This window comes from Mauremys reevesii, linkage group 3 (genome assembly GCF_016161935.1).
Source record: "Mauremys reevesii isolate NIE-2019 linkage group 3, ASM1616193v1, whole genome shotgun sequence".
NCBI classification, from domain to species: Eukaryota; Metazoa; Chordata; order Testudines; family Geoemydidae; genus Mauremys; species Mauremys reevesii.
Window position 1 is genome coordinate 54864671 of NC_052625.1, and position 24942 is coordinate 54889612.

General features: G+C 43.3%; 1 protein-coding gene and 1 long non-coding RNA gene across 4 annotated transcripts; one reads left to right on the plus strand and one right to left on the minus strand.

The window, feature by feature from the left end:
• The first annotated feature begins 995 nt into the window (after positions 1-995).
• LOC120401341 (histone H3.3A) lies at positions 996-9449 on the plus strand. Of its 2 annotated transcripts, XM_039531210.1 has the most exons (5): positions 1016-1134; positions 1780-1930; positions 2654-2808; positions 5056-5209; positions 8814-9449. In XM_039531210.1, the coding sequence occupies exons 3-5, from the start codon at positions 2681-2683 to the stop codon at positions 8940-8942; spliced, it is 411 nt and encodes a 136-aa protein (XP_039387144.1). In that variant the 5' UTR covers positions 1016-1134; positions 1780-1930; positions 2654-2680; the 3' UTR covers positions 8943-9449. The 2 variants fall into 2 exon arrangements, with proteins under 2 accessions (XP_039387143.1, XP_039387144.1); XM_039531209.1 differs by lacking the exon at positions 1780-1930 and having other exon boundaries at positions 996-1134.
• Positions 9450-19439: 9990 nt separating this feature from the next.
• Positions 19440-23309, minus strand: LOC120402147. Of its 2 annotated transcripts, none has more exons than XR_005597016.1 (3): positions 23258-23309; positions 21609-21674; positions 19440-20468 (listed from the first exon to the last, which is right to left on the minus strand). It is a non-coding gene; the product is annotated as an uncharacterized LOC120402147 (long non-coding RNA). The 2 variants fall into 2 exon arrangements; XR_005597017.1 differs by having other exon boundaries at positions 23199-23305.
• Positions 23310-24942: the final 1633 nt, after the last annotated feature.

A 24942-nucleotide genomic window follows, 5' to 3' on the forward strand; every position in this document is an offset into this window, starting at 1 on the left:
TTGTAGATTAATTTTAAGGCGGTTCTAAAAGTCTCACCTGGTTGCACTACAGGGTTTTGTTTTTATGTGTTTGAACTAGATACCTGCAGTTTCCCTAAAATACTTTTCCAGGCCTAGGACTGATACAGCTCTTCAGATCTGAGCATCCTCAAACTTTGGAGGTGTCGAGAACCAGCTCTAGAGCTGAGTTTTTCCAGCCATGTCTAATTTCATTTTTTAACCTCCCAACATTCACTGTTCCAGCCTGTCAGTCCCTCAGACATTTTGCTTATGTTCTTTGGGGCAGGGACTGCGTCTGGCTCCCTAAAGCACCTTTGACATTTATGAATTACATTCGTGCGGAGCGTGCAGTGTATGCACTGTTGTACATTGCAGTGTCCCAGCAAGAGGAGCCTGTGGGAGTGGGACCCATCCGGGCACTGCCCCACAGGTGAACCAGGAGCACGACTAATACTTTATTAGTTCAGCAATTAGGGGCCCCTTGCCATGGGTGGGAGCAGGAGCTCACCCCGCACAAGAGTGTGGGGCTGCCTGGCCCTAGCCAGCTCGGAGGGGGAAGGGACATGTGGGGGGGCTGTGGGGACAGGGCAGCGGTGGGGTCTGGCTGCGAGGCGCGGGGCTGGATACAGTTGGGGTAGGGGAGGGGCGGCCTGGTACTGGGGGCCGGTTGCTGTTGGTCTGATCTCGCGCAGGCTGTTGGGCTCGCGCCCGCGGCCGTTAGCCGCGGCAGAGTCCCCGGAGTGGCCTCGCGCTCCCTCCTGGCCGCTGGCCTCCCCCTCTGCTCGCGGGAAACGGGAGGAGGCGAGGGAATCCCTCTCGCGCGCGCGCGGCGTGTCTTTTGTGTTTGTACACACAGAGCCCGGCTCAGAGGTTGCGCGGGGGCAGAGACGAAGGAGGGAGGAAGGGGAGTGGGCGTGGCCAAGCCTTCCCTCCATTGTGCACCATTGGCCGCTTGGCGGAGGATGGGGCGGGGCCGGGGCGGGCGGGGGCGGGGCCAGGCGGCGGGGACGGCCCTCGCGAGTCAGCCATCTTTCAATTGTGCTCTCAGCCGCCGCCGCCAGCAGCAGTAGCTGTAGCTCCTCCTCGCTTCCTCCCTCCTTGCACGGCAGCCGCTCTCAGCCCAAGCGGACGGGGGTAAGTCCCTAGCTCCCCCCCCGACTCCCCGCGCCCCGCAAGCCGGCGGGGGGCCCCATGGCCGCCCCCCAACCCGCCGCACAAACTTTTGGGGACCAGAAATCGCTGCTGGGAAGCGGCAGCATCCGGAGTCCCCCTTCTCCTCGCCACCTTCCCCTGCTCAGCCAAGGAGCCTGAGCTGCTCCCTTCCCCAGCACCCCCAGCCCCTCTTCGCTCGATCATTGCCCCTGTGCCCCCCGTCCCCCCACTCCAAACCCCCACCAACACCCTCCCCAGCCCCTTAGCTACCTCCTGAGCCCAACATCTCCCCGGATCAGGGCTGGGAAGCAGCTGCAAAGAGGAGCCACTTGCCAGCCCAGGGTAACTCTCCTGCCTTCCTTCCCCTGCTCCCCACAGTTGTTGCTCAGCTTCACCATCTTGTCTCTTTTCTCTGGTCACCGACCATATTTTTTTTCCTATTGCATAAAAAACAATAAAAAAAGAAAGAAATTTGCAAAAGAAACAACCGCAACCCAGTGCATTTTTTTGCATTTTGATTGCAAACTTTTCCCCCATTCCCACTTGATCTGTACCCACATGGTTTGGAGTTCCTTGTATTTTTTGCATTATTTTTTGCAATTTTATTTTTTTCCCTCTTTGCAAAAGGACTAGGGCTGCATTTCGTGATTGTTTCCATTTTGTTCGGGTCTGGGAGATGAGTTTGCCAGTGAGAGGCGCTTGGGAGCGAGGCAGCCTTGGAAAAGCAATTGCACAGAAAGAGACAGAGAGGCAGCACCAAAAACAACCCCCCAAAAAAGTTTGTTGCTTTCTTGAACTTAAGTCAGACTCTTTTTGTTTGCAGCATAAATACCAATTTGCGTATATTTGCTTTTTAATTTTCGGGCATAGCCGAGCGATTGCAATGGGCAGGTTGCTTTGCAGAAAGCATTGAGGGGCTGCTTGTCTGCCTTCCCCGTCTCTACAGTTTTGAAAGAGGTATTTTTGCTCAATGCAGACTATAAATTGGATGCGAGCCCCCCAATGTTTTTCAGGTAATATTTGTAGCACTTTTCAGCTGACGGGGGGAGAGCTACAGGGGGCAGTAATAATCTCTTATCTGTTGTTTGAATCGACCTATTTAGGTTTTGCTGCTGCATCGTTCCTGTTTAACTCTTGGGTGAAACTGCATTTTAATAATAATCTGAGGTCTTCAGACACTTAATTTCTTTTGCAATTAGATAAATTAGGCCGATGGTCCTTTTTGGCTAGTGTGTTTTCTCCTAATTCAGCAGTTGAAAGGGAAGGATTCCTTTATGTGGCAAGCAGTTACCTAGGGTCGCAGTTTCTCTTGTGAGAAGTGTGGTGTTTGCATGGTACAGAGGTATAATCGGGATCATTTTAATTGTTCGATGTTGTACGTCTTTTGATTCTTGTTAGACAATATTTTAAGGTGTAAAAGGTAAATCTGCATTTCCGGAACATCTGAGCTAGTGGTTAGTTTGTTGCAGTGTGTGATCGCATGGTAATTTTTTACCGATAGGTGTAAGGAAGAGAAGTTTTCAGGAACATGGCTCGTACCAAGCAAACTGCCCGTAAATCCACTGGTGGTAAGGCACCTAGGAAGCAGCTCGCTACGAAAGCAGCTCGCAAGAGTGCGCCCTCTACTGGAGGGGTCAAGAAACCTCATCGCTACAGGTACAGAAATTACCAGGGACAAAGCTTGTGATGCAACATCCCCTTAACCAAACGGAAACGTTTATCGGAGCAGAACTTTTTGCATTGGGGGAACTTTGGTGGTTTTCATTTTAATTCTTGATCAGGATGATTTTTTCAATGCTTTCATTATTTCACCACTTGATTATGAACAAGTTTTAAATAATCCATAATATGTTTTATGTTGAACATTTGTACAGTGGCTTAAATTTACGTGTAGTAATAATAGGCTTATTTTATTTAATAGATTATGCATATTAAATTATATTTATGCAATTAAGACCACGTTTAACCTTAAACAAATAAATGTCATCCAAACATATCTGCACTTTGGTGAATTGGCTTCGAATTAATTTAAGTATTGTAACAGAATTAGACTGGAATAAACTTTAATGCACAGAACTGATCTTCATTTACTTAAACTGGTACAATTCTGTCTTCACAGCTATTTTGCTATTTAATGAACTGACAATGTAGTTAAGATATTCTACCATTAGAGGGCAGAACATGTCTACATATAAGCAGAACCTCTGCAAATAATTTTATGTTCAGTTAACCTAAAATGAAGACTTAAATAGAGGAGGAAATAGGCTAGAATTACAGGTAAATCGCTTGCTGACAATTATGTTGTAATAAACTCTTTCATCCGGAAGGATCCTTGCACAATGAAGAGTTTTAACATACGATTGCTCATCTTGAGGGATGGTCATTGTTATTAAAGCATGTGTGTGTTTCCTTTTGAGAAGAGGAACAGAAAGGCATTTGGGAAAGTGAATGTAATCTTGAAACATTGCAAATGCATATTTTAAGAATGTTTTAGTCTGCATTCATGGTCCATAAGTAGAATTAGAGAATACAGATAAGAGGGAGGTGGAAATTAATACTACAAATTAGTAAGTAATTTAAGGCAAAAAATGCAACATTTTCATAATAAATGAAATATACACAATAATCATGCCAGAAATGAACTGTGTGTTTGCAAAAAGATGGCATTAACATGAATTTTTACTTAAAACACTAATGTAAGGAAATTTCATGAGAATAGATTTTAAGTTCTTAGGCTAAAATATAACAAGGATATGGTGTTTTTCAATACCATTTTTATGGTCGTAGCTACAGAGTAGGGAGGGAGTGACCTGTTTTTGACATGAATTAGCTCAAGGGTAGGCAAACTATGGCCCGCTGACTGGGTCCGGCTCCTCAGGGCTTTGGATCCGGCCCGCAGGATTGCCCCCTGTGGTGCTGCGGGCCCCGCGCCGCTCTCAGAAGCGGCCAGCACCACTTCCCTGCGGCCTCTGGGTGGGGGGGGGCAGAGGGCTCTGTGCGTTGCCCTTGTCTCCAGGCACCGCCCCTCGCGGCCAATGGGAGCTTCGGAGGAGGTGCCTAGAGGTGCAGCAAGGGCAGAGCATGCGGAGCCCTCCGCCCTCCCAACCCCAGGGACCTCAGCGCTTCCTGGAGCGGGCCAGGGCAGGCATGCAGGGAGCCTGCCGTGGCCCCGGTGTGTGCTGCTGCCACCCGGGAGCCTCTTTAGGTAAGCCGGGACGGAGCCCGAATCCTGCCTGCACTCTGCTCCAAGCCCTCTGCCTGCACCTCGTGCCCCTCCTGCACCCCAACTCCCTGTCCTGAGCCCCCTCCTGCAGTCCACACCCCTCCTGCACCCCTGCACTCTGCACCCCTCCTACACCCCAACCCCCTTGCCCTGAGCCCCTTCCTGCACACCCCACACTCCCTCCCACACCCCAACCCCCTGCCCCGGCCCTGCATACAATTTCCCCACCCAGATGTGGCCCTCAGCCCAAAAAGTTTGCTCACCCCTGAATTAGCTGGTTAAGGTAAATCCTTGGGTAGAGTCTGGTTTAATTTGACCAGAAAACTCATGTTAACACTACAACTTGCCTTGTCTACACTTAGTTTAACACATGTTGATTAGTGTACGTTAGCTAATGTGTTGTACACCTTTTTTCGTGCTGAAGACAAGACTTTGGAGGGCCTACTCTTGTTGCTTATCCATAGGTGGAATGCCTGGTGAAGCTAATATACAAATGAATGATGAGATCAGGCCCTCTTTGTAAGTCAAGGTGTTTTTGTGTTGTAAATACTGAGATGCTTCTAGTAAAAACAGAGCATATACAAAACATTCCTAGTTCAGATTAGAAGAACATGGGTTATATGATACTCTAAAATGATATAAATTATTTGTAAATGTTAATTTTTTTTATTAATTAAAAGGCCGGGTACTGTGGCTCTCCGTGAAATCAGACGTTATCAGAAGTCTACTGAACTTCTGATCCGCAAACTTCCCTTCCAGCGTCTGGTGCGTGAAATTGCTCAGGACTTCAAAACAGATCTGCGCTTCCAGAGCGCTGCTATTGGTGCTTTGCAGGTAAAACTTAAAGGAAGACTGATTTATTTTCAGGCCTAATTTAAATTAATTTTTTTGTGCGTGGATGTCTATAGACGAGCTTGTGAAACTCAACGCACTTATTCTGCTTAGGTTTGTATGCATCTATATTCATATTCGGAAGGTGGTTAAATGATGTCCCTGTCTGCTAGTGTGGATTCCTAATAGTTTGAGTACTGGTTAACAAAATGAGTTACCTGGTGTTTCCTCATGCAAATATCTAAAAACATCACAAAGAACTAAAGAAACATCCCTAACTGAAACCTCTAATATTTTTTTTTTAAATAATTTAAACAGATTAACTCTTAGAGTACCCTGAATTATTTCCTTGATAAACCTTTTTTTCAGGTATTCATCATGATGAGAGTGGAACTGTTGGGATATTGCTGTAAATATGCACACAAATTAATCTGCAGTAACTTTTATATAAGTAGCCATATGCTGGTAAAACATGGAAATGACTTAAAAGAATATTTTCTTTAGAGCAGTAGTTGATAGGGCCATGCTGTTGCCTTTGTTACTGTGGGAGAGAGGATGTGATAGGTCAGTTCCATAAAGTCATGTAATTGGCTAGGCTGTTTCTATGGTTAGTCAAAATTTCACTCTATTGGTGAACTTCAGAAGTAGGCATCTACTGATTCAATTCTAGGTGAATTGATGCTACAGTGTTCAATTTGCCCAAAGTAATTAACTTTTTGTTGTTGAAACATTTATAATTTGATAAAATCTAGTTACTGAAACAACTTTATAAAAATGCCATAAGTATATTATTAAAATTGGAAATAGCTCTCGTAAAAAATCTCCTAACTTGTTAAATGCAGAAATAGTACTTTTCTCATAATAAACTGAGATAAATCTTCTATTCCTTCCCTCTCACTTAAATTTTGTAATAATTAACATCTTTGAAAACCAAGCACTTTGAGAGTAGATAATCTGTGTGTGTTTTTAATTTAAGGTTTCAGGACACTCAAACAAACTTCACTGAGCACACATTTAGGTAACCAAGGCTTGCCTAAAATACAGTTAGTATGACCGTGATTAATAAGTGCAGATTTGCCAGCATTTCAGTTATGTACTACAAAGTATATTGGGAAATTGGTGGCTTTTTATGGATCCTGCTCTTTCAACTTAAATCCTGAATAGTTAATTTTTTTGTTACTGCTGCACATAAAAATGATTTGGCAATTTTCAGTATTACATTTTAATACAACTGTAACTTAATAATATAACTGGATAAAGCTGCTAATAGAATTATATTATAGCAGGAGTGGCCATCCATGGCTTGCAAGCCTCATGCGATTCTTTTACAGTTAGTGTGTCCCCCTCCACGTCTCCCTCCATACTCTATCTACCAGACTGGGGGTGGGTGGGGAGCTCAGGGCTTCTGCCCTGTGGCAGCGTAGTGGGGCTAGGGGCTTCTGCCAGAGACAACTGGTGCCTGCTGAGAGTTGGGGGGACAAACATTTAAATTGTGCCCTCCAACAGCTCCCACCCCACCCCCCGGCCCTTCCACCCTCGTCAGCCCTTCCCTGCAGCTCCCAGGTGTGAGCTCTGCCGCGCGTGGAGAGGCAGCAGCATAAGGGGAGGCTCTCCCTGCAGCTCCCAGCTGTTTGCCCGCTGCCTCTCCCCATGGCCGCAGCTCCCAGCTTGCTGGCTCCAGCAGCTGCTGTGCAGGGAGGGGGCCTGGCGGCACCATGTGACCGAGCAGGGCTAGCAAACCCTGACAAAAATCGGGCGGGGGGGCACTTGACCCCACATGCTCCCCCCATGTGTTGCCTCTGGCTTCTGCCCAATGGAGAGGTGAGTCTTGGAGTTTCAGCCCCACGGAGCATGCCTGCCGAGGCTTGGGACTTCAGCAGGAGTGGGGATGAAGTCCTGAGCCTGGGCAGGGTCCTCCTGCAGGGCTGTAGCTCTGAGCCCTCCCCTCCCCACAGGACTGAAACCCCAAGTCCTGACAGGCACACCCCAAATCTTGAGCTTCTGAAGATTGTTGTATGTGACTCAGGGCATCAGTAAGTTTGACCACCCTGCATTATAGCATCCTTTCTTTTCTCATTGTGAAAAATAGTAATTCCTACTTGTCTTGATAAAGTTCTGTGTTCAGGTAATTAGAAGGACCAGATATTTCAAGTGGGTGGCTTGTCTCTAAATGATTTTGCTTTATTATTTCTAAAGTAAACGCCTGTGGTTAGTGACCCATGCTTAACTTCAACAGCTAATTTCAGTGGTGCTCACGTGCTTAACTTTAAGCATGTGCGTGAGGGATTGTGCCATGAGACTTTTAAATCCTTAAATGGTGTTTTAAAACCTAGTGGGAGAGTCTCAAGATTTTTGGGTTTGTCTACACTAGTGGTGGGTTTTTTGTTTTTTTTTTAACCTGAAATTAACTGATTGCTAATTAACTCAAGGTTGCTAAAACATTTCAAAGGCTAATCTGGACACATCCCACTTATCCCTTTTGTTTCAGGATAGAAACCTTTGGTTTACTCTAGTGCTCAGCCTAGTGGTAAATCTTGCCAGGCAAAAAGGGCATGTGTATTTATTTTTCCAATCCTGTTGGCTCATCCTAGTTACCTGAACATGATTGAAAAGCCCTATTAAGATGCAAGCTAATTTGTATTGAGTCTATGTTGTAGACTGCACTCCCTTCCCCCACAGGCTTTAACTTGACCACTTCACCATATGTTAATGGCAGAGTATCTGGTCTACACTAGGCTTCTAATGTATATTTGGCCTTGTTGTCAGTAGGAAAAGCTGTGTGCTGAACTCAAAATAACTAATTCCAGGAAAAATCCTAGTGGAGAAAGGTAGTTGGTAGTTTTCACATGAATTAGCAGGTCAAGTTAAAGATGTGGGAGCCTAGACACACCTTTTGCTCATCGAGACACACCTTTTAATGCTACAGTTGTCCTATTATTCCATTCACAAGTATAGGTCAAAAGAAAGTTCAGCATCAATCTATATACTGTGTAAAAACTTTAAGCAGTCTTCCAGATTTTCTTTACAGGTATAGAAGCAGCAGAACATCTGTATGGGCTTCGTACCTGTTTCTGTGTTGTGTATTTTAGAAGCTAACTTGAAGGTTACTTGATGTTAGACTTCAGACTCTTGCTTACTTCACAGTGTAAGCTGTTCTACTGAGTTTAGTGTCACTCTCAATCATAATAATGGGCTTCAAGTTCCTCATCAAAGTATTTTAAAATGATTAAATATTTCTTTATTTAATTGTAGGCGTACTGTTGTGGCTATAATATTTCCCCATATCTTACGTTTTGGTCTAAGTATCTCTGTAATCATCTTCCAGAGAATATCAACTAAATAGCAGTGGTATACCAAATTTTTATTTGACCAAAGGTATAGAAAATCATTATCTATGGAAGTAAAAGTAATACAGGTTGGCTGTTTGTAGGGAAGCAGTGAGAGAGACTGCCACACTATTGAAAATACTAAACTGTTGGTATCTTTAATAGATACGTGCCTAGACTTCTGATTATTACGATTACTTGAGATTTTGTCATGGACTCTTGTGTTCTTTTAGGTGCTGTTTGTGTAAAAAGTCTTTAACTCTTTGTTTCTTCTGTAATAGGAGGCAAGTGAAGCCTACCTGGTTGGCCTGTTTGAAGATACCAACCTCTGTGCTATCCATGCCAAACGTGTCACAATCATGCCAAAAGATATCCAGCTAGCACGCCGCATACGTGGAGAGCGTGCTTAAACTCCACTATGGTGGGTTTGTCCTTCTCAATACAAATCTCTTCTTCCTGTTATTGGTAGTAATGAACGTTAGATATTTTTTTTCCATGGGGTTAAAAGGTACCTAAGTATATGGTTGCAAATGGAAACATAGGGGACAGAATCGGGTATTGGCAAGTTTTTTTCCATTTTCATTTGTGTGTGGATTTTTAATATAAATGAGACATAAAGCATTAATGCAGTCAAAAATGTTTCAGTGAACAAGTTTCAACAATTCAACTTTATATCAATTATAAATAAACCTGTCAAATTTTTCTGGACAATGCCAGCATTTGGATTTTTTTAAAACAAGTAAATTTCTTATCGATGGCAATTAAATGGTGTTTGTAGCATTTTTATCATACAGTAGATTCCATCCATTCGCTATACTTTTCTAACTGAGTTGTCCTACATGCAAGTACATGTTTTTAATGTTGTCTGTCTTCTGTGCTGTTCCTGTAAGTTTGCTATTAAAATACATTAAACGACACCTGCTTTTAGTATTGTTTTTTAAACCTTCTACTTGGATCGTCCTAGATACAAGTGTTCAGTGTATAGCTTTTTGGACAACTTTCCTACCGATTCCTCTTCCTGCTCCAGTCTTAATACTGAAAAGTAACATTTCCAGCATTGTTTTAACATTAGCTTAGTTCCATAAAAGTGTGTCCTCACATAAAGTAGCTGCTTTATTAAAAGAAAATAAAGTTAGAGTTTTGAGCCTCTAATCACTTCAAGGTTAAGCAACACTTTTTGATAAGTGTATTAAATAGGTAAAGAGACTAGGATGTGGAAGCAGTATGGAAACCAAGAAGAAAGTCACTGGGTAAGAGTTCAACATTTCACTATATATTAAAGAAAAATTGTTGGTAATCTGACTTTTTTTACTTGAAGTAAAAAAAAAAAACAAAAAACTGTTCATTTATGCAGAGTCTGGAAGTAAACCTTCAGTCCATGCAGAACATAATCAAAAGAACCTAGGGCAAACCAAGGCAAAATGTATTTTTTTTTAATATTAATCTCTTCCCCTGCACACCCTCCCCACACCACCCATCTCATTCTGAACTAGGTAATGTTTGTTTTGTTTTGCATTTTTTTAAACAAAGTTCTTTGCCCTGGTTGAGAACTCAGCATATGCACCATTGCTTGTAATTCCTACTCCCTGTTCAAAATCATAATATAGTACCTGCATGATAAGTCATCATTTAGTTTTGATCTCTCATGCAAGTAGTGAATCAAACTGGGTAGGTACTGCAAATGCTCATATTGGAATACTTTTTAAACTCTCCTTGATTGTGCCTCTCTGTTTATTTTAAATGAATGTTCCAAACTTCCTTCTGTAAGACTTGATTAATTTGTTAATTTTGAATTCATAAGAGTGGTTAACTTCATTGGAAACTTGACTTCAAGAATTATCATCCAGCTGAGGAAGAACATACCACATTACTCGTTTTTAGTCAACAGCCCTAATATCTAATTAATTTCTGCTCTGTAACTCATTTACAGGTAATAATCTCAGTGAAATTCTCCCCGTGCAGAGTCCCTACAAAACCTGTGTGCCTCTGAGTCCCTCAAAAAAGGACTTCCTGGCACAGAGGCTTTATGCAAGGGTGAGTTTCATCCTCTCCAGATACCTTGAAACAATAGAGATTCATGATTTGTTTTGGCAGTTCCTGAAGAGAGAGAGCCAAAACTTATTCAGTAAATCATGTTCATAACTTGTCCAGCTCTAGTAGTTATGAATACTATCTGCCAGCATTGTTCAGAGTAAAGTCTTTCTTAGGAGTAGCTTGTCGAGGAAAAGTAATGCCATACAGTGTAGTTAGAGCAGATCGTTTGATGCTAAACCTGTCCAAATCTGTGAACCAAATATTCATCGATATTTGATTGACTGTCTTACAAGAACCAAACCAATAGAACTGTTAAAGGTGAGCAGCAAAGATTGTTTAAGTGAATTGAGATTTCAAGCCTGCCTTCTCTGCACACATGTCTGGTAAACTCACTTTAACACAAACAGCCTATATGCAAACATTAACTGCCTGCATTGTCATATAGTTAGGGCCCTACCAAATTCTCGTCCATGAAAAACGCATCACAGACCATGAAATCTGGTCTTTTGTGTGCTTTTACCCTATACTATACAGATTTCATGAGGGAGACCCCCAATTTGAGAAATGCTGGTCCTGATCCAAAAGGGAGTTGCAGGGGGGTCACAAGGTTATTTTAAAAGGGTCGTGGTATTGCTACCCCGACTTCTGCACTGACTTCAGAGCTGGCTGGCCAGAGAGCAGTGGCTGTTGGCTGGGTGCCCAGCTCTGAAGGCTGTGCCCCGCCAGTAGCAGTGCAGAAGTAAGGGTGGCAATACCATACCATGCTATCCTTACTTCTGTGCTGCTGTCGGTGGTGGCTCTGCCTTCAGAGCCAGGATCCCGGCCGGCAGCTGGAGAGCGGCAGCTCTGTCGCCAGCAGCAGCACAGAAGTAAGGGTAGCAGTACCACAACCACACTTAGAAAAACCTTGTGATCCCCCCAACTTCTTTTTAGGTCAGGAGGGACCCCTACAATTACAACACGGTGAAATTTCAGATTTATATAGCTGAAATAATGAATTAATGATTTTAAAAATCCTATGACCGTGAAATTGACCAAAATGGACCAGTTTGGTGGTAGGGCCCTACCTATATTTGGATTTCCAGTTTATATACATCAGCTGATAACACCTAAACTGGTTAAATTAATCCAATTTTCTGTAGCTGGCAGTGATGTTGGCTATTTTTCCTATAACTTGAACTCAAGTATTGGTAGGTAAAGGAGTGGATGGACTTAATTTCCCCCACACACACATCAGAAAAATAAGTCTAAATGTGTTGGTATGGGATATTAGTACATACGTTTTTAATAGGGTTGGGGAGAACGGAACAATAAGGCACCAACTGACTATAGACTGCAAAATGTTTTCTCAAAGAATTTAACATTTTTATATAAAGCTAATAAAACAAAGCTTTAAATCGACCAAAGCAAGAGAATTCAGAATGGAAGGAAGGCTGATACCCAAACCTAAACTTGCCATGTTTTTCTTGCAGTCGGTATTGAAGCATGTAATGTTAGACTGTTCTTAGATTCTTACGTCTTTCCAAAGTGCTAGTTACAACTGTTATACCCCTAAAGAAGTGATGTGCAGTGAATCCTGGTATGATTTGTTAGGAGCATATTTCCCCCCAAATCTTTTATTAAAAGAGCTTGTCATTTGAATATTAAGTGCCCTTCCCCTGTAAGTTATTCCTGTGGAATTTTTGGCCTTTAGCTTTCTGCCCCCATTGTAAGGAAAGCAGTAGATTTGTGAAAATAATCTACACCAGAGTATTGCTTTACATCAATTGTTTCTATAGTGTCCCCCTCCCACCTTGCCATTTCAATATTTACTATGAGAAGCAGCAGACGAGCTCCTGAATTGATCTGATTTTTTTTTTAATAAAATGATCTTACCATAAGACAGGTGTCACTTACTTTCTTAAAACTTGCACTCAATAGGGTACTTTATCTCCTAGCTCAGTGAATATGCAAATGCTAAACAAATAAATCTAGGTGGCTATTCTTATGGGAATGGACAAGAAATGTGAAGTCTCCAGTTTTTTTGGGTCAGGTCTTGGAATGAGATCTACATGGATTTAACAGTTTTTTGTTTTTGTTTTTTTTAAGTGGGGGAGAGAATCAGGCTGTAGACCAGGGAGTTCTTAAACTAGCATATGAGCTTCATGTTCCGTCCTTTCACTTCACAGCAATTTCTTTTAATAGGGTGGCATGCGAACCAATAAAGCTTAAGAGCCACTGTTCTAGATCCTTCTCAGCGTAATGTCTCTAAGAGCCGTGATGACAATGACTTTCTTGCTGGATTGGGAATTTGCCTTAAAGGCAGCTTCCACAGTGCAGGAAGGACAAACGTGCTGGTGTTAATTTAAGTACAGAAGTTGCCCAGGGAGAGAGGACAAAGCTGCTGCTAGCTTTAACCCCCTCCTTCCCACTGCTCTAGCACCCCTGCTTTTGATGTCAGGGAAGGAAAACAGTATTAAGGCACTGCTTCAGTTTAGACCAAAACTGTGGGGTGTGCCCCCCCCCCCCCGGAGAGGGGGCATGCCACAGGACCTGGGGCAGTCCTCATGTGGTGTGGGGAGGGAATGCCACCCAGCCCTGCCCTGTCTTCAGCTGCAGCCCCATCCCCAGCTCTGCCCCCAGGCCAGCTCCACCTCTAGCCCTAGCTCCTTCCCCATCCCCAGTTCTGCCTCCTGCTCTGCCTTCAGCACACACTCCTCTGCTGAGCCAACGGTGCAGTAATGGAGGGTTGGGGCATGACAGGAAAAGTCTGAGCACCACTGGTCTAGGCTGAGAGCTGCTAGATGGGTGTACGCTTTACTCATGGAAGGGGTGTGTATGATAGAGCCCTGCTAAGTTTTAAGATGCTGACCTTGATTGTGTGTCCTTTTCTATGGTGGCTAGTGGTTCATGGTAATCCATTCCTAAAGTGGCTTAGTAGAGCGCAGCTCCAGTCACTCCTTCAGATGGGAGACAGAATAGTACTGCTGCTTAGTATACTTGTAATGTGTTAAAATCTAACTCATGAAATTATATTTTAACCAGTGCAGTGCCCCCCCCCCCTTTGCACATAAACAATCCAATGACTGGTGTGAGCAGCAGCTACCAGTGGGTCTGGTTGCCGTCTATGTAATACAGGCATCAACTGCAAAGAAATTCAGCCTATAGGTGAAAAGACTCTTAAAGCTCAGTTGTACACCGCTACCTCGATATAATGCCACCCGATATAACATGAATTTGGATATAATGCGGTAAAGCAGCGCTCCGAGGGGGCCGGGGCTGCGCACTCTGGTGGATCAAAGCAAGTTCAATATAACATGGTTTCACCTATAACATAGTAAGATTTTTTTGGCTCCCAAGGACAGCGTTATATCGAGGTAGAGGTGTATTTACTGACTATACTTTAACTGGTCTCTCTACATTAAGAAAATACTGCTATTAAAAAGCAAAACAAGGAAGTTGGCTGGAGTTCTGTTGCTGACAGGTGAAGAAATGGAAGTTTTATGGGGGGAAATAACTATCAGCTGATAACTATTAAAATGCTTTATTGCTGTCAATGTTTTAAATTTTCTTCTGATAAAATCAATGAGTCATCCCTCTCCGAATAAAGAAATCTGTGCTCCTTGGGTGCGATCAGTCATGAGGAAGCTATTTGCAAAATAATCTGAATTCACCCACTTGGTTGTGCAAAAGTGCCCCTCTAAAATAGCTCACCTGAGCAATGGCAGGGGTGTGATGTGAGTCCTGTGGCTTTATACTTTTACTGGACATACAAACTAATTTAAACATGATTGCTTCCTGTACCAATTTTAAAGACAATATTTTTCTATAATGAAAGTTTGCTTGTGGGAGGGAGATAGACTGAAGATGCAAATCACTGGTGCAGGGGTGTGAATGTTCAGTAGGAACTGGTCTGTGACCAGCATATGATCAGAATACAGTAACAGCTTTTGTTTACTAGTAGCATGGTCTTATTTGTCTAACATTTAACTTATCTAACTACCACTTTGTAGAACTGGTTTTAATTAAACTAACAAGGTATTAGATAAGTCTCTGTTTTTGCTTTCTGGTCTTGTATGGGTAATAGAGAGGCCATGATTGAGTGTGCATAAAAACTGTCCAGTTCTCGCACCCTCAGAAGGGATGGTCTCTCCATGTTAGGGTTCAGGTGCACAGGGCAGTATTAAGCAAAATTGTCCTGCAGCTGCTGCTTGTGAAGCATCTGTTTGTGTGGATAAATGTAGAGTTGCCCTTCTAGCATGTTTCTGAAGCACTGCTTTTTTTTTTTTTTATAAAGTCTTTTGTAAAATCCCCACCAATGTCTGGTGCTAATGAAGAGCATCTCCATGTTCTTTGGAGTCTAGAATAACCAACAATTAAAAAGAAATAAAGATTCTTTTGAAGTAGCAGAGTTAAACATGACCTATCTTTGGTATTTTCTTTGGTATTTTCTATGTGAAAATTCACTGAATTGTACATGGATGCATGCAAATGTATTATTTATAAAGAGACTTTAGAGTATAAATTATGGATTATCCTTTGAATTCTCAAGGAATGGTTAGCATTTAGGGTTGGGGAAAGGTATGATATTTCTTGTACACAAATATTGACTTGTTTGACACCGAAATAAAAACAGAAATATTGCATTGTCTGCAAAACATGCAAACGGGGCATAACTGCAACAGACAGGCATGAGAAGAGTAATGGAAATTAGAAGGCAGTGGTGTCACTTGCCTAAAAAAGGTTTTGGTGAAAGCTTAGTGTCCATTTGAAATTTCATATTTAAAACAATCTGGTTAGAACGTAGGTTTCTGAAATAAAGTTCCCCGTTGTAGACAACAGAAATTTAAATAAGTAGGCTGTTTAATCATACTGCAACTTTGCTGCACGCAGGGGTTAAATTTATTATCACGTGAATATACACTAGGGGATGAGTTTAACCTAGTAACTGTATTGACTTCAGTAGTGTGGGGATGAAAATGAACTGACCCACTGCCTGTTAATTGTCACAAATATGTTAGATTCCTTTCATCATTTTAAATACCTGTGAGCAAGGCATTTAAGAGCATATATACATTCCTGAACAATTTTACTTGGTCACACTTCCCCTATACATTTTATGAAGACTCAGACTTTCCAGAAAATATGCTGCCAGAAGAGCTGAATTAAAAGCAAGCTGTCCATATTTACTAAATTCATATGCCAAATTCAAACATAAAATGTCCAAGATTTTATACGTCTAGTAGAAACAAATTGCATGTATGTGAAAGAAATGGAAATATAAAATTGTTAGTGTCTTTATGATTCTGCTGTATCAAATCCTTCAGAGGAAATAGACCTTGAGAGCAGGACTAATTAGTTACCAAGAAACTTTAGGCCCAAAATTTTATCATGTCTTAAATATATAAGAAACGCAACACATTTAAAACATTTATTTTAGTAAAAATAATTGTTGGATTTGATCACCTCATGTGCAGGATTTACAGCCCCAACAGGCTAGTACATTAGAACCTGAAAATAACTTAAGTTCTAACTTCGAACTCATTAGTCTGTTTTCACTGTCTAAGCAAAGTGACTTATGAAACGTTAGCCAGCAATAGAAATAGTGGAAAAATTAACTCAATTTTTAGCAGTATTGTATTTTACTATATAATTATGTAGTATTAACAATATAACATGTTTAGTAGCAAGTATTAGTAATAAGGATTTTTTTAAAAAGTATAATGTTACTATCCCAATTCAGCGCTCTTCAGAGTTTTATAAAGCTGGGTCTATGGTTTGCTATTTTCCCAGAACGTCTTTATATTTTTGAAGAGCAAACTTTTGTGTTCTGTATAGTGAATGCAAAAATGGAACAATGGAGCTAATAATTACAGTATTAAAATATTAGTAAAAATTATATGTAATCCACCCACCAATTTAGTCAATATAAATTAAGGACTACAGGCACAACAGAAATTGACTGCAAATGTTTAGCCATGTAGTAATCTCCTATATTGTTTGATTTATGATTTAATTATTCATTGTTTTATAAATGTAATTGCATGGATGCAAACTGTGCTCCATTGACAAGTGAACACACGAGGCAGCAGTGAGTCAGGATTCCGGGAGGGCATAGAAGCCTTGTCATGTAGGACCAAAAAGGCTGCTGAGGCTGCCTACATGCTGAATTCAGGAAGCAAGATTGACCTGGAAATAACAAGGAGGAAAAAAAAATCAATCTGTGCCTGACTCTGATATTAGTGACTTCCTGATAATTTCGCCAGATAGCTACTATCTGCTGAGATGGGCATTAAATAGAGAATGTCAGAGTGGAGAGCAAGCTATCAGTGTGGGTTAAATTCTCCTCTGCAGAAATGCAATATCTGCTGGTATCTGGTGATCAGCAGATGGTATCTGAGCATCTGCAGGGGATAGCGATTAGTATATAGCAGGAGGAGAATCGAGAGCCAAAGGACAAAAATGAAAAGGAATTTGTAAGGGTTCATCAGGATGATTAAAGACTTTCATAGGACACCATGCTGAAGTCAAAGGCAAATTCCCACTATATCTGCTTTGATAGTATCCTACATTTATATAGTGCTTTACATGCCAAAACCTTTTACAATCATCCATTTACACTGGCAGCACCTGGTCTGCAGTCAGTCAATGCAGTCCGAAAAGTAGGCAGAGTCAGCATAGTAAGCACGAGGTGAGGCCAGCCAGAAGGGTGATATGCTGTTTCCATGCTTTCCCTTAACAATCTCTGCTGGAATATAAAGGGGCCTCCCTTAACCTGAACTTCCCCTCCAACATCGCTGCTTCAGGGGTGCCAGTGGGGCTTGCAGCCCTTATATCAGCAAGGAATGAATCTGTCCCTTTATATAATCGAATCTCACATCATTGAAATGTCATCACCTCTAGGGTGAACATGGCATCCATTCTGCACCAACAACACCACACATTTTTTAGGAAGGAAAGTGAAGAGCAATTCATGCAACTGAAACACACACTCTGTTTCAGATAATATATAAAGTGATGTGAATTATGTCAACAAGTGGGTGAAATGGAAACTACAGTGGTAAGGAGGCGGGAGAAGGTGCAAGCTATGGTTTGGGAGGGCGCTACTTCAGCTTATGCTTTCTGCCACCCTCTTAATAGTTGATTTTCCTGCTACACCCATTTCTCTGAGTCCCACAGTGTATGTTACCCCAGTTTAGATTTTGGATCTGGATCTGAATTTCCCAGAGGTTTGGTAGCTTCAGATTCTGAATTTTGATTTCACCTTGTCTCTGTGCACTTCTATCACTTCCTATAATGAGCAAATGTGTGTAACTCTTCTCAAGTCATTATGAGTAAAGGATTAAAACCCTTAACATCACATACATTGCAGATTGAAGTCTAGAAATTAGAGCTCTCCCTTTCAGTTCAAAATACTCAGTAGTGGGAAACAATAAATCCCCTTTGTGAATCTCACCCCATCGATGATTAGAAGTTTCTGCTCAGCATTTACCTGCACTTCATGACAATCAGCACTGCACAGGCTTGATTTGTGCAGGTTTGCTGCCAGAGATGAACAATGAGGGGTTGCGTTCAACAAAAAGTCATCGCTATGTGGTTAAGGAGCCTTGGTGGTCTTCTACAGTTTGGCTGCAGAGGTGTCCATGTCAATTTCAGAAGCTGAAAATTGCGGCATCCCACCTATAGGTTCATAGATTTCAAGGCCCGAAGGGACTATTATGATTATCTAGTCTGAGGTGCATAATACAGGTTGTAGAATAACATCTGTCTGAGTTAGAGCATATATTTTAGAAAGCTCTTGATTTAAAAACATCAAGAAACAGAGACTCCACCACATCTCTAGGCAAGTTGTTCCAATGGTTAGTCACCCTCAGTGCAAAGACTTGTGCCTTATTTTTAGGCTGTAGCACTCATCTCCTGTCACACGCTTGATTAGACAACAGCCAGAAATCACACTTTCTCCTTCCCTCAAAAGTCCATGAAAAGAAATGGCCATAATGGTACATTATTTATCACAGATGTGAAGTGCTTCAGTGTGGTATCTGGGTGCACTTTACATCATTAATGACAAGAAGGGCCGGCTCCAGGCACCAGCGAAGGAAGCAGGTGCCTGGGGCGGCCAATAGAAAGAGGCAGCACTCCGTCCGTTGTTGGGGCGGCACATCCGGGTCTTTGGCGGCAAGCCCTTCACTCCCTCTCTTCCTCTTCGGCGGCACTTCGGCAGCAGCTCAATCATTTTTTTGTTTTGTTTTGTTTTCTTTGCCACTTGGGGCAGCAAAAAAGCTGGAGCCGGCCCTTATTACAAGCAATATTTCCCTACTAGAAGGAGCAAAACCTCTATAACCACTGTCCACAATACTTGCAAAATTCCAGGAAAGAGGGCGCAAAATCTTGCTAATGGTTTGGATGCTAGGTGTACTGCAGTGATTGTTGTGCGCTCTTAATGAATGAACCATATGTGGGGAGATGGTAATGTTGACATAGGGTCAGGGCCGGCTCCAGACCCCAGCGCGCCAAGTGCGCTCTTGGGGCGGCATTTTGCCGGCAGGGCGGCAGCCGGCTCCGGCGGACCTTCCGCAGTCATGCCTGCAGGAGGTCCACCGGAGCCGCGGGTCCAGCGCACCCTCCGCAGGCACGTCTGCAAGAGGTCCCCCGGAGCCGTGGGTCCGGCGACCGGCAGCGCGCCACCCTGCTTGGGGTGGCCAAATTCCTAGAGCCGCCCCTGCATAGGGTGATAGGGAGCATGAAAAACCATTCCTGAAAAAGCCTGAGTTCTTCATCTTGACTGTTTCCCAGACACCATCTCCAAGGATTCTCTTTGCTACAGGACCAAAAACCAATTGACATAAAAAAAATGTATTTATTTAAAATCAGGAGCAAAATATATTCCCAGTTTTAAGTTACTGCACAACAGTGGGTCTCAAGAACTGTCTTCACTGCAGCTGATCTGGACAGAATCCATCTCTATTCCTCCTGTACGTTGCTCAATGTCACTTTCACAGCTGCAGCACTGAAAGTCCTGAGATTCTGGAGGCTGGTGAGTGACCTCCAAAAACTAGAATCTTGGACCAAATGCCTCAGGTTAGGCGGGTATGGCATGTGCTCTCTCCAAGGCTGGGTGACACAACACTTGAGCCGAATAATTTCTGAGTGGAAAATACAAGTCTCATACTTATTTCCACCATGGTTTTGATAACAGGCATTTCAAGGCCCGGGTGATGCTAGTGATCTGAAATTTATACACACACAATCTTCTCTGTTGCCTCACTGCTGGCAGAATCTCCCTGATTTTCCAGTGTAGGCAGGTACAACGTGGCCACTAACACAATAGGTGTATTTAGAGAGCTGTGACTGGCTAAAAGGCATAATGAAGATCAAAAATAAAAAGATATGCCAGCACAATATGAAAAATGTGTCCTCAAAGAAATTTAAATTGTGCGTGATGTCTGCTGCCTATACTCATGGCTCCAGGTTCTCTCCTCTTGTGTCTCTTCACTTCTTTCCATCAGATGATCTCTCCTTTGTGGTTGTGTCTTTACCAGTGTGCCATGTAATAAAAGTGTCTCCCATGCAGAACCAATGTGGGCAAAGTTTATTTTTTACATCCAGCTCACCACTAGTCCCCTGTTATGGACAAGGTGGCATTATACACCTACTGCTTTGGCAAATGTAAACCTTGTGACTTGTTAAATTTGTCCACAAGTTTGGTTGTCAGTTTATAGGGCTTGATATAGATTTTGAAAACTTGAGGAGTTTCCTTGGAGCCTTGGGACCTTGATGGTGGGCACAAGGGTCTACAAACATGGCATCACCTATAGCTCTACTGTGCAGGTGACTCAAGCGGGGAGGGGATAGAATGGGAAGATACAGCTGCTGTCATCAGGTAAAGAGTCGTGGTTCCAATGTAGCAGGGAAGGGAAGCCCTGCAAAAGAGATGGCATTTACAGTCCTGTTGAAATGCAGGGTTCCTGTCTAAACGCATCATTGCCTGGCAGCTGAGACCTTGTCAAACAGCTTGTTAATTGGGCCATTGCCAGATGAACACATGGGCATGAATGCAGGCAACTAAGAGGCTATCACATGGCCTATGGGATCACAAATTCTGGATGGCTAGGATACAAGTCCCAGCTGGGAGCATCCTCAGGACAGATTATGGCTAAGGAACTGTGTCAATCCATCTAATGGCTGGAGTGACTTCAAACAATTTGTGTGTCTGTTAATTTAGAGCTTGGGGAAAGTGCCAGGCTGAGGCTCACACAGTCCTGAAGACTGCAGGCCTCTGCTTAGCCACAAAGCAGATACAGAACTGGCAGCAGCAGCATTGAAAGCTTCCTCACACTAGCCTGCCAATGTGCCTGACCTGGAGAGGCCACCTCTAGTGGAATGGGGATGGCTTATTCTGCATGCCCCATGCTGACCAGCCTCTCTGCTGAGATTGCCAACCAGGGGCCAGATTGAGAGCTGAAGGAGAGAAGAGGATGCTACAAGGCTTCTGACCTTTGCACAGAGGACAGGCACAATGGCAGTCCTGTGTTCAGCAACTGCTCTTTCCTAATGCTCCTTGGGGCAAAACAGGCAGGACAGAGCCTGGGGCATGACCAACCATGGAAGGGAGACAGACAAATGCACAAGGAAGCACATGCTATGCTGTCCTAAGGGATGGTGCAGTGGGCATATTCCCCTGGTTCCCGGGAGTGCTGTGTTGGGGCATAATGTCTCCTCAAGCTTCCCCTGGCATAGTACAGCTTTGTACCATTCTCAACATGGGCCTGGCCCGGAGTTTGCCAGTTAGTGCTGATAATCTTTTGATGTGGACATTTGTCCCCTAGGAACTGAACTGACACCAGCAAACTTACTTCATAGAGGCTGACAATAAGTCATCAACTTTAGATTACTACTGACCTGAACTGGATTTGAACCAGGGACTTGTAGTTTCAGTTTTTGCATGACATGTGGTAAACAGACAAGGTGAAGTTTTTCATTTTATTATATAAAATATTATTGCTGGTAGTGGCAGTCATTGATCTATATACAAGATGCCACGATTTCAGCCACTTACTCACCCGCACAAGCAAGTTCACTTTCGAAGCTGCTGTGAGAAGACCAAGAGGGAATGGAAGTATTTCTCTCTTTTACAGCAATCCCAGCAACATTAGTTTCCATTAAACCAGATTAAAAAGAAAAAAAAATAAAACAAGTTTTTTTTTTTTAATTAAAAGAGAAACAAATTAGTTCATGGCTTATATTCCTAGGTGGACAAAGTGGTTTAAATTGACAGGTGATTTCCAAGAGATATTTTTGTGTTCCTAGAACAATAATTTGATAGACAGCAATCCATGGATTGAATCTGAGTAAAGTTCTCCATTTACAGTGATTTCCCCCCCACCCCCTTTCTGGTGTCAGCTTGAGGCATAGAAAGCAAGGAATTTCCCAAGAGATGGGCACATCTGTTTAGGAATCTGATCTCATTTCTGCTTTAAAGATCCTCAGACTAAATGGACCATTTGCTTTCACAAGAGTAGTTGCTTTGAATGCTGTGAAAAAAAGGAGCCAGAGCCATGGATAACATCCAACTTCTTTGGTGTTTATCAAATAAATTTATGTAATAAAATAAATAATAATAATAGTAATTAATTAAAGTAGCATTCAATTTAAAAAAAAATAAGTTTACTATTTCTAAGCCTACCTTGGCTACATCTGGCACAGGGCATCACAAAGCAAACACAATCTCTGTGCTGTAAGGAATCTGACTAGTCATAGAGACATCACAGGTATCAGTTATACTGCACACGTGGGCATTTTGGCCCTATAGATAGGGACCTTCCAGGATCATGACCATGAAAAACACATCACTGAATGTGAAATCTGGTCTGCCCCGTGAAATCTGTATAGTATAGGGTAACATTACACAAAAGACCAGATTCCATGGGGAGACAAGCGTTTCTCAAACTGGGGGTCCCGACCCAAACTACGGGTTGCGGGGGGAGGTTGCAAGGTTATTGTAGGGAGGTTGTGGTATTGCCACTCTTACTTCTGTGCTGCCTTCAGACCTGGGTGGCCACAGAACGGTGGCTACTGGCCGTGCAGCACCCCACCAGCAGCAGCACCAAAGGAAGGGTGACAATACTATACCATGAGCTGGGTGGCCAAAGAGTGGCAGATGCTGGCTGAGGGCCCAGCTCTGCAGGCAGCAGCATAGAACTTAAGGGTGGCAATACTATCCCAAGCCATCCTTACTTCTGTGCTCCTGCTGGCGGCGGTACTGCCTTCAGTGCTGGGCAGCTGGAGAGCGGTGGCTGCTGGCCGGAAGCCCAGCTCTGAAGGCGACGCTGCCGCCAGTTGCAGTGCAGAAGTAAGTGTGGCAATACTGCAACCTCCCTACAATAACCTTGCGACCCCTCCCACAAACCCATTTTGGGTCAGGATCCCTATAGTTACAGCACTGTGAAATTTCAGATTCAAATATCTGAAATCATGAAATTTAGGATTTTTAAAATCCCACGACTGTGAAATTAACCAAAATGGGCTGTGAATTTGGTAGGGCGCTACCCATAGAACACAGAGCTGTTCTCAGTCACACTGGTGTGAATCCAGAATAATTCCACTGACTTCTGGGATACCTGAGACTGAGTTTGTCCACAAGCCTTAACTACCTGAACTATAGGAAGCTCTGAAACACATGACATTAGTATTAAAATCCTGTTGGTCTCACCACCTTCTCCCTGAAAGGACCCAAGCTTCCAGGGGTGCTAGAACAATTTTTATAGCAGGGGTGCTGAGAGCCATTGAACTAAACTGTAAACCCTAAATGTAATGGAAACCAGTTAAAGCCAGGTGGTGCAGCAGCAACCCCTGCACTCCTAGTTCCAGCACCTATGGATGCTCCCTGCTGATTGGCTGATGATGTGGACGTGACAACTCCAGATCAGGAAGTGGCAAGCTTGGAAGCTCTAAATGTGGATGCCTTCATCACCTAAATGACATCTATCTGCCTTCTCTATCTCCTCATGTGTTAACCCCCGCCCATCTCTAAATAAGTGGAAAAGGCACTGCTGCACTCCCTGCTTTCAGCAGCAACAGAAATGAACTTTTGCTGAAAGTCTGCTTCCCTCCCCAGCAGGGCCGGCTCCAGGCACCAGCTAAGGAAGCAGGTGCTTGGGGAGGCCAATACAAAGGGGCAGCACTCCGTCTGCTATTGGGGCGGCCCGTCCGGGTTTTTGGCGGCGGGTACTTCAGTCCCTCTCTTCCTCTTTGAGCTGCTGCCGAAGTGGGAGTGAAGGACCCGCCGCTGAAGAATGGAGCGGTGCGATTGAGCTGCCGCCGGTCCGCTTTTTTTTTTTTTTTTTTTTTTTGCCGTTTGGGGTGGCAGAAAACCTGAAGCCGGCCCTGCTCCCCTGTTCCCAGTCCCCACATGTGTACCATCTCCCTCTTCCTGCTCAATGCAGGAACCACCCCTCAATCTCCCTGTCTTATATCCACAGAAGAAGGGACATGCTGCACTCCCTGCCTCAAGGAGCAGAAATGAACTGGTGTTGTATCTTTCTCCATGCACAAACTTCCTCTCCTCCATCCTATCCACCATGCACTGCCAGTCTCCCAAACTTCAAACAAGCAGAGGCACTGATAAACTCCTTCTCCCAGCAGGTATATTTGCTGCAGTAGCCCCGGGGTCTTTTGCTTGCTCTTAGCACTTCCTCTGAAGCAGGCAGCTGCACTCCATGATAGTATTTTGATCACCCATTGTGTGTTTTATATATATCTCTTTCTATTTTTGCTATTAACAAATGGTCAGTGGATTCTTCACTATAAGTGGGTTAGCGTGTGGAATGTGTTTTTTTAATAGAAAAACAGCAGAAAAAATGCTATAAACAAAACATTAAGGCTTGTAACTATGTAGGCTGCATTCACTAGGGGCAATGCAATCATCACCACCCACCCCCAGCAGATGTACTCACCCCTTTAGTGGCTGCCTCTTTCTCGGGCAGCTGATCTCCTGGTACATACACTGGAAGAGCTCATTGAGGTCCCCCAATATCCAACATTATATAAGCAGCAAAGAGTCTTGTGGCACCTAATAGACTAACAGACGTATTGGAGCATGAGCGTTCATGGGTGAATACCCACTTCGTCGGATGCATCTGACGAAGTGGGTATTCACCCACGAATGCTCATGCTCCAGTACGTTTGTTAGTCTATAAGGTGCCACAGGACTCTTAGTCTGGATCTGTAAAAGCAGCAAACACGGCTACCCCTCTGATACTTGATACCAGGGATCAGCAACCTTTCAGAAGTTGTGTGCCGAGTCTTCATTTATTCACTCTAATTTAAGGTTTCACGTGCCAGTGATACATTTTAACGTTTTTAGAAGGTCTCTTTCTGTAAGTCTCTAATATATAA

What these genes read in the sequence shown, in the direction of transcription:
- LOC120401341 (XM_039531209.1), top strand. Translation starts at nt 2,681, where the DNA reads ATGGCTCGTACCAAGCAAACTGCCCGTAAATCCACTGGTGGTAAGGCA. An exon ending in AAGAAACCTCATCGCTACAG is followed by an intron (nt 2,809 to 5,055) that starts GTACAGAAATTA and finishes ATTAATTAAAAG; the next exon opens with GCCGGGTACTGTGGCTCTCC. An exon ending in CTGCTATTGGTGCTTTGCAG is followed by an intron (nt 5,210 to 8,813) that starts GTAAAACTTAAA and finishes CTTCTGTAATAG; the next exon opens with GAGGCAAGTGAAGCCTACCT.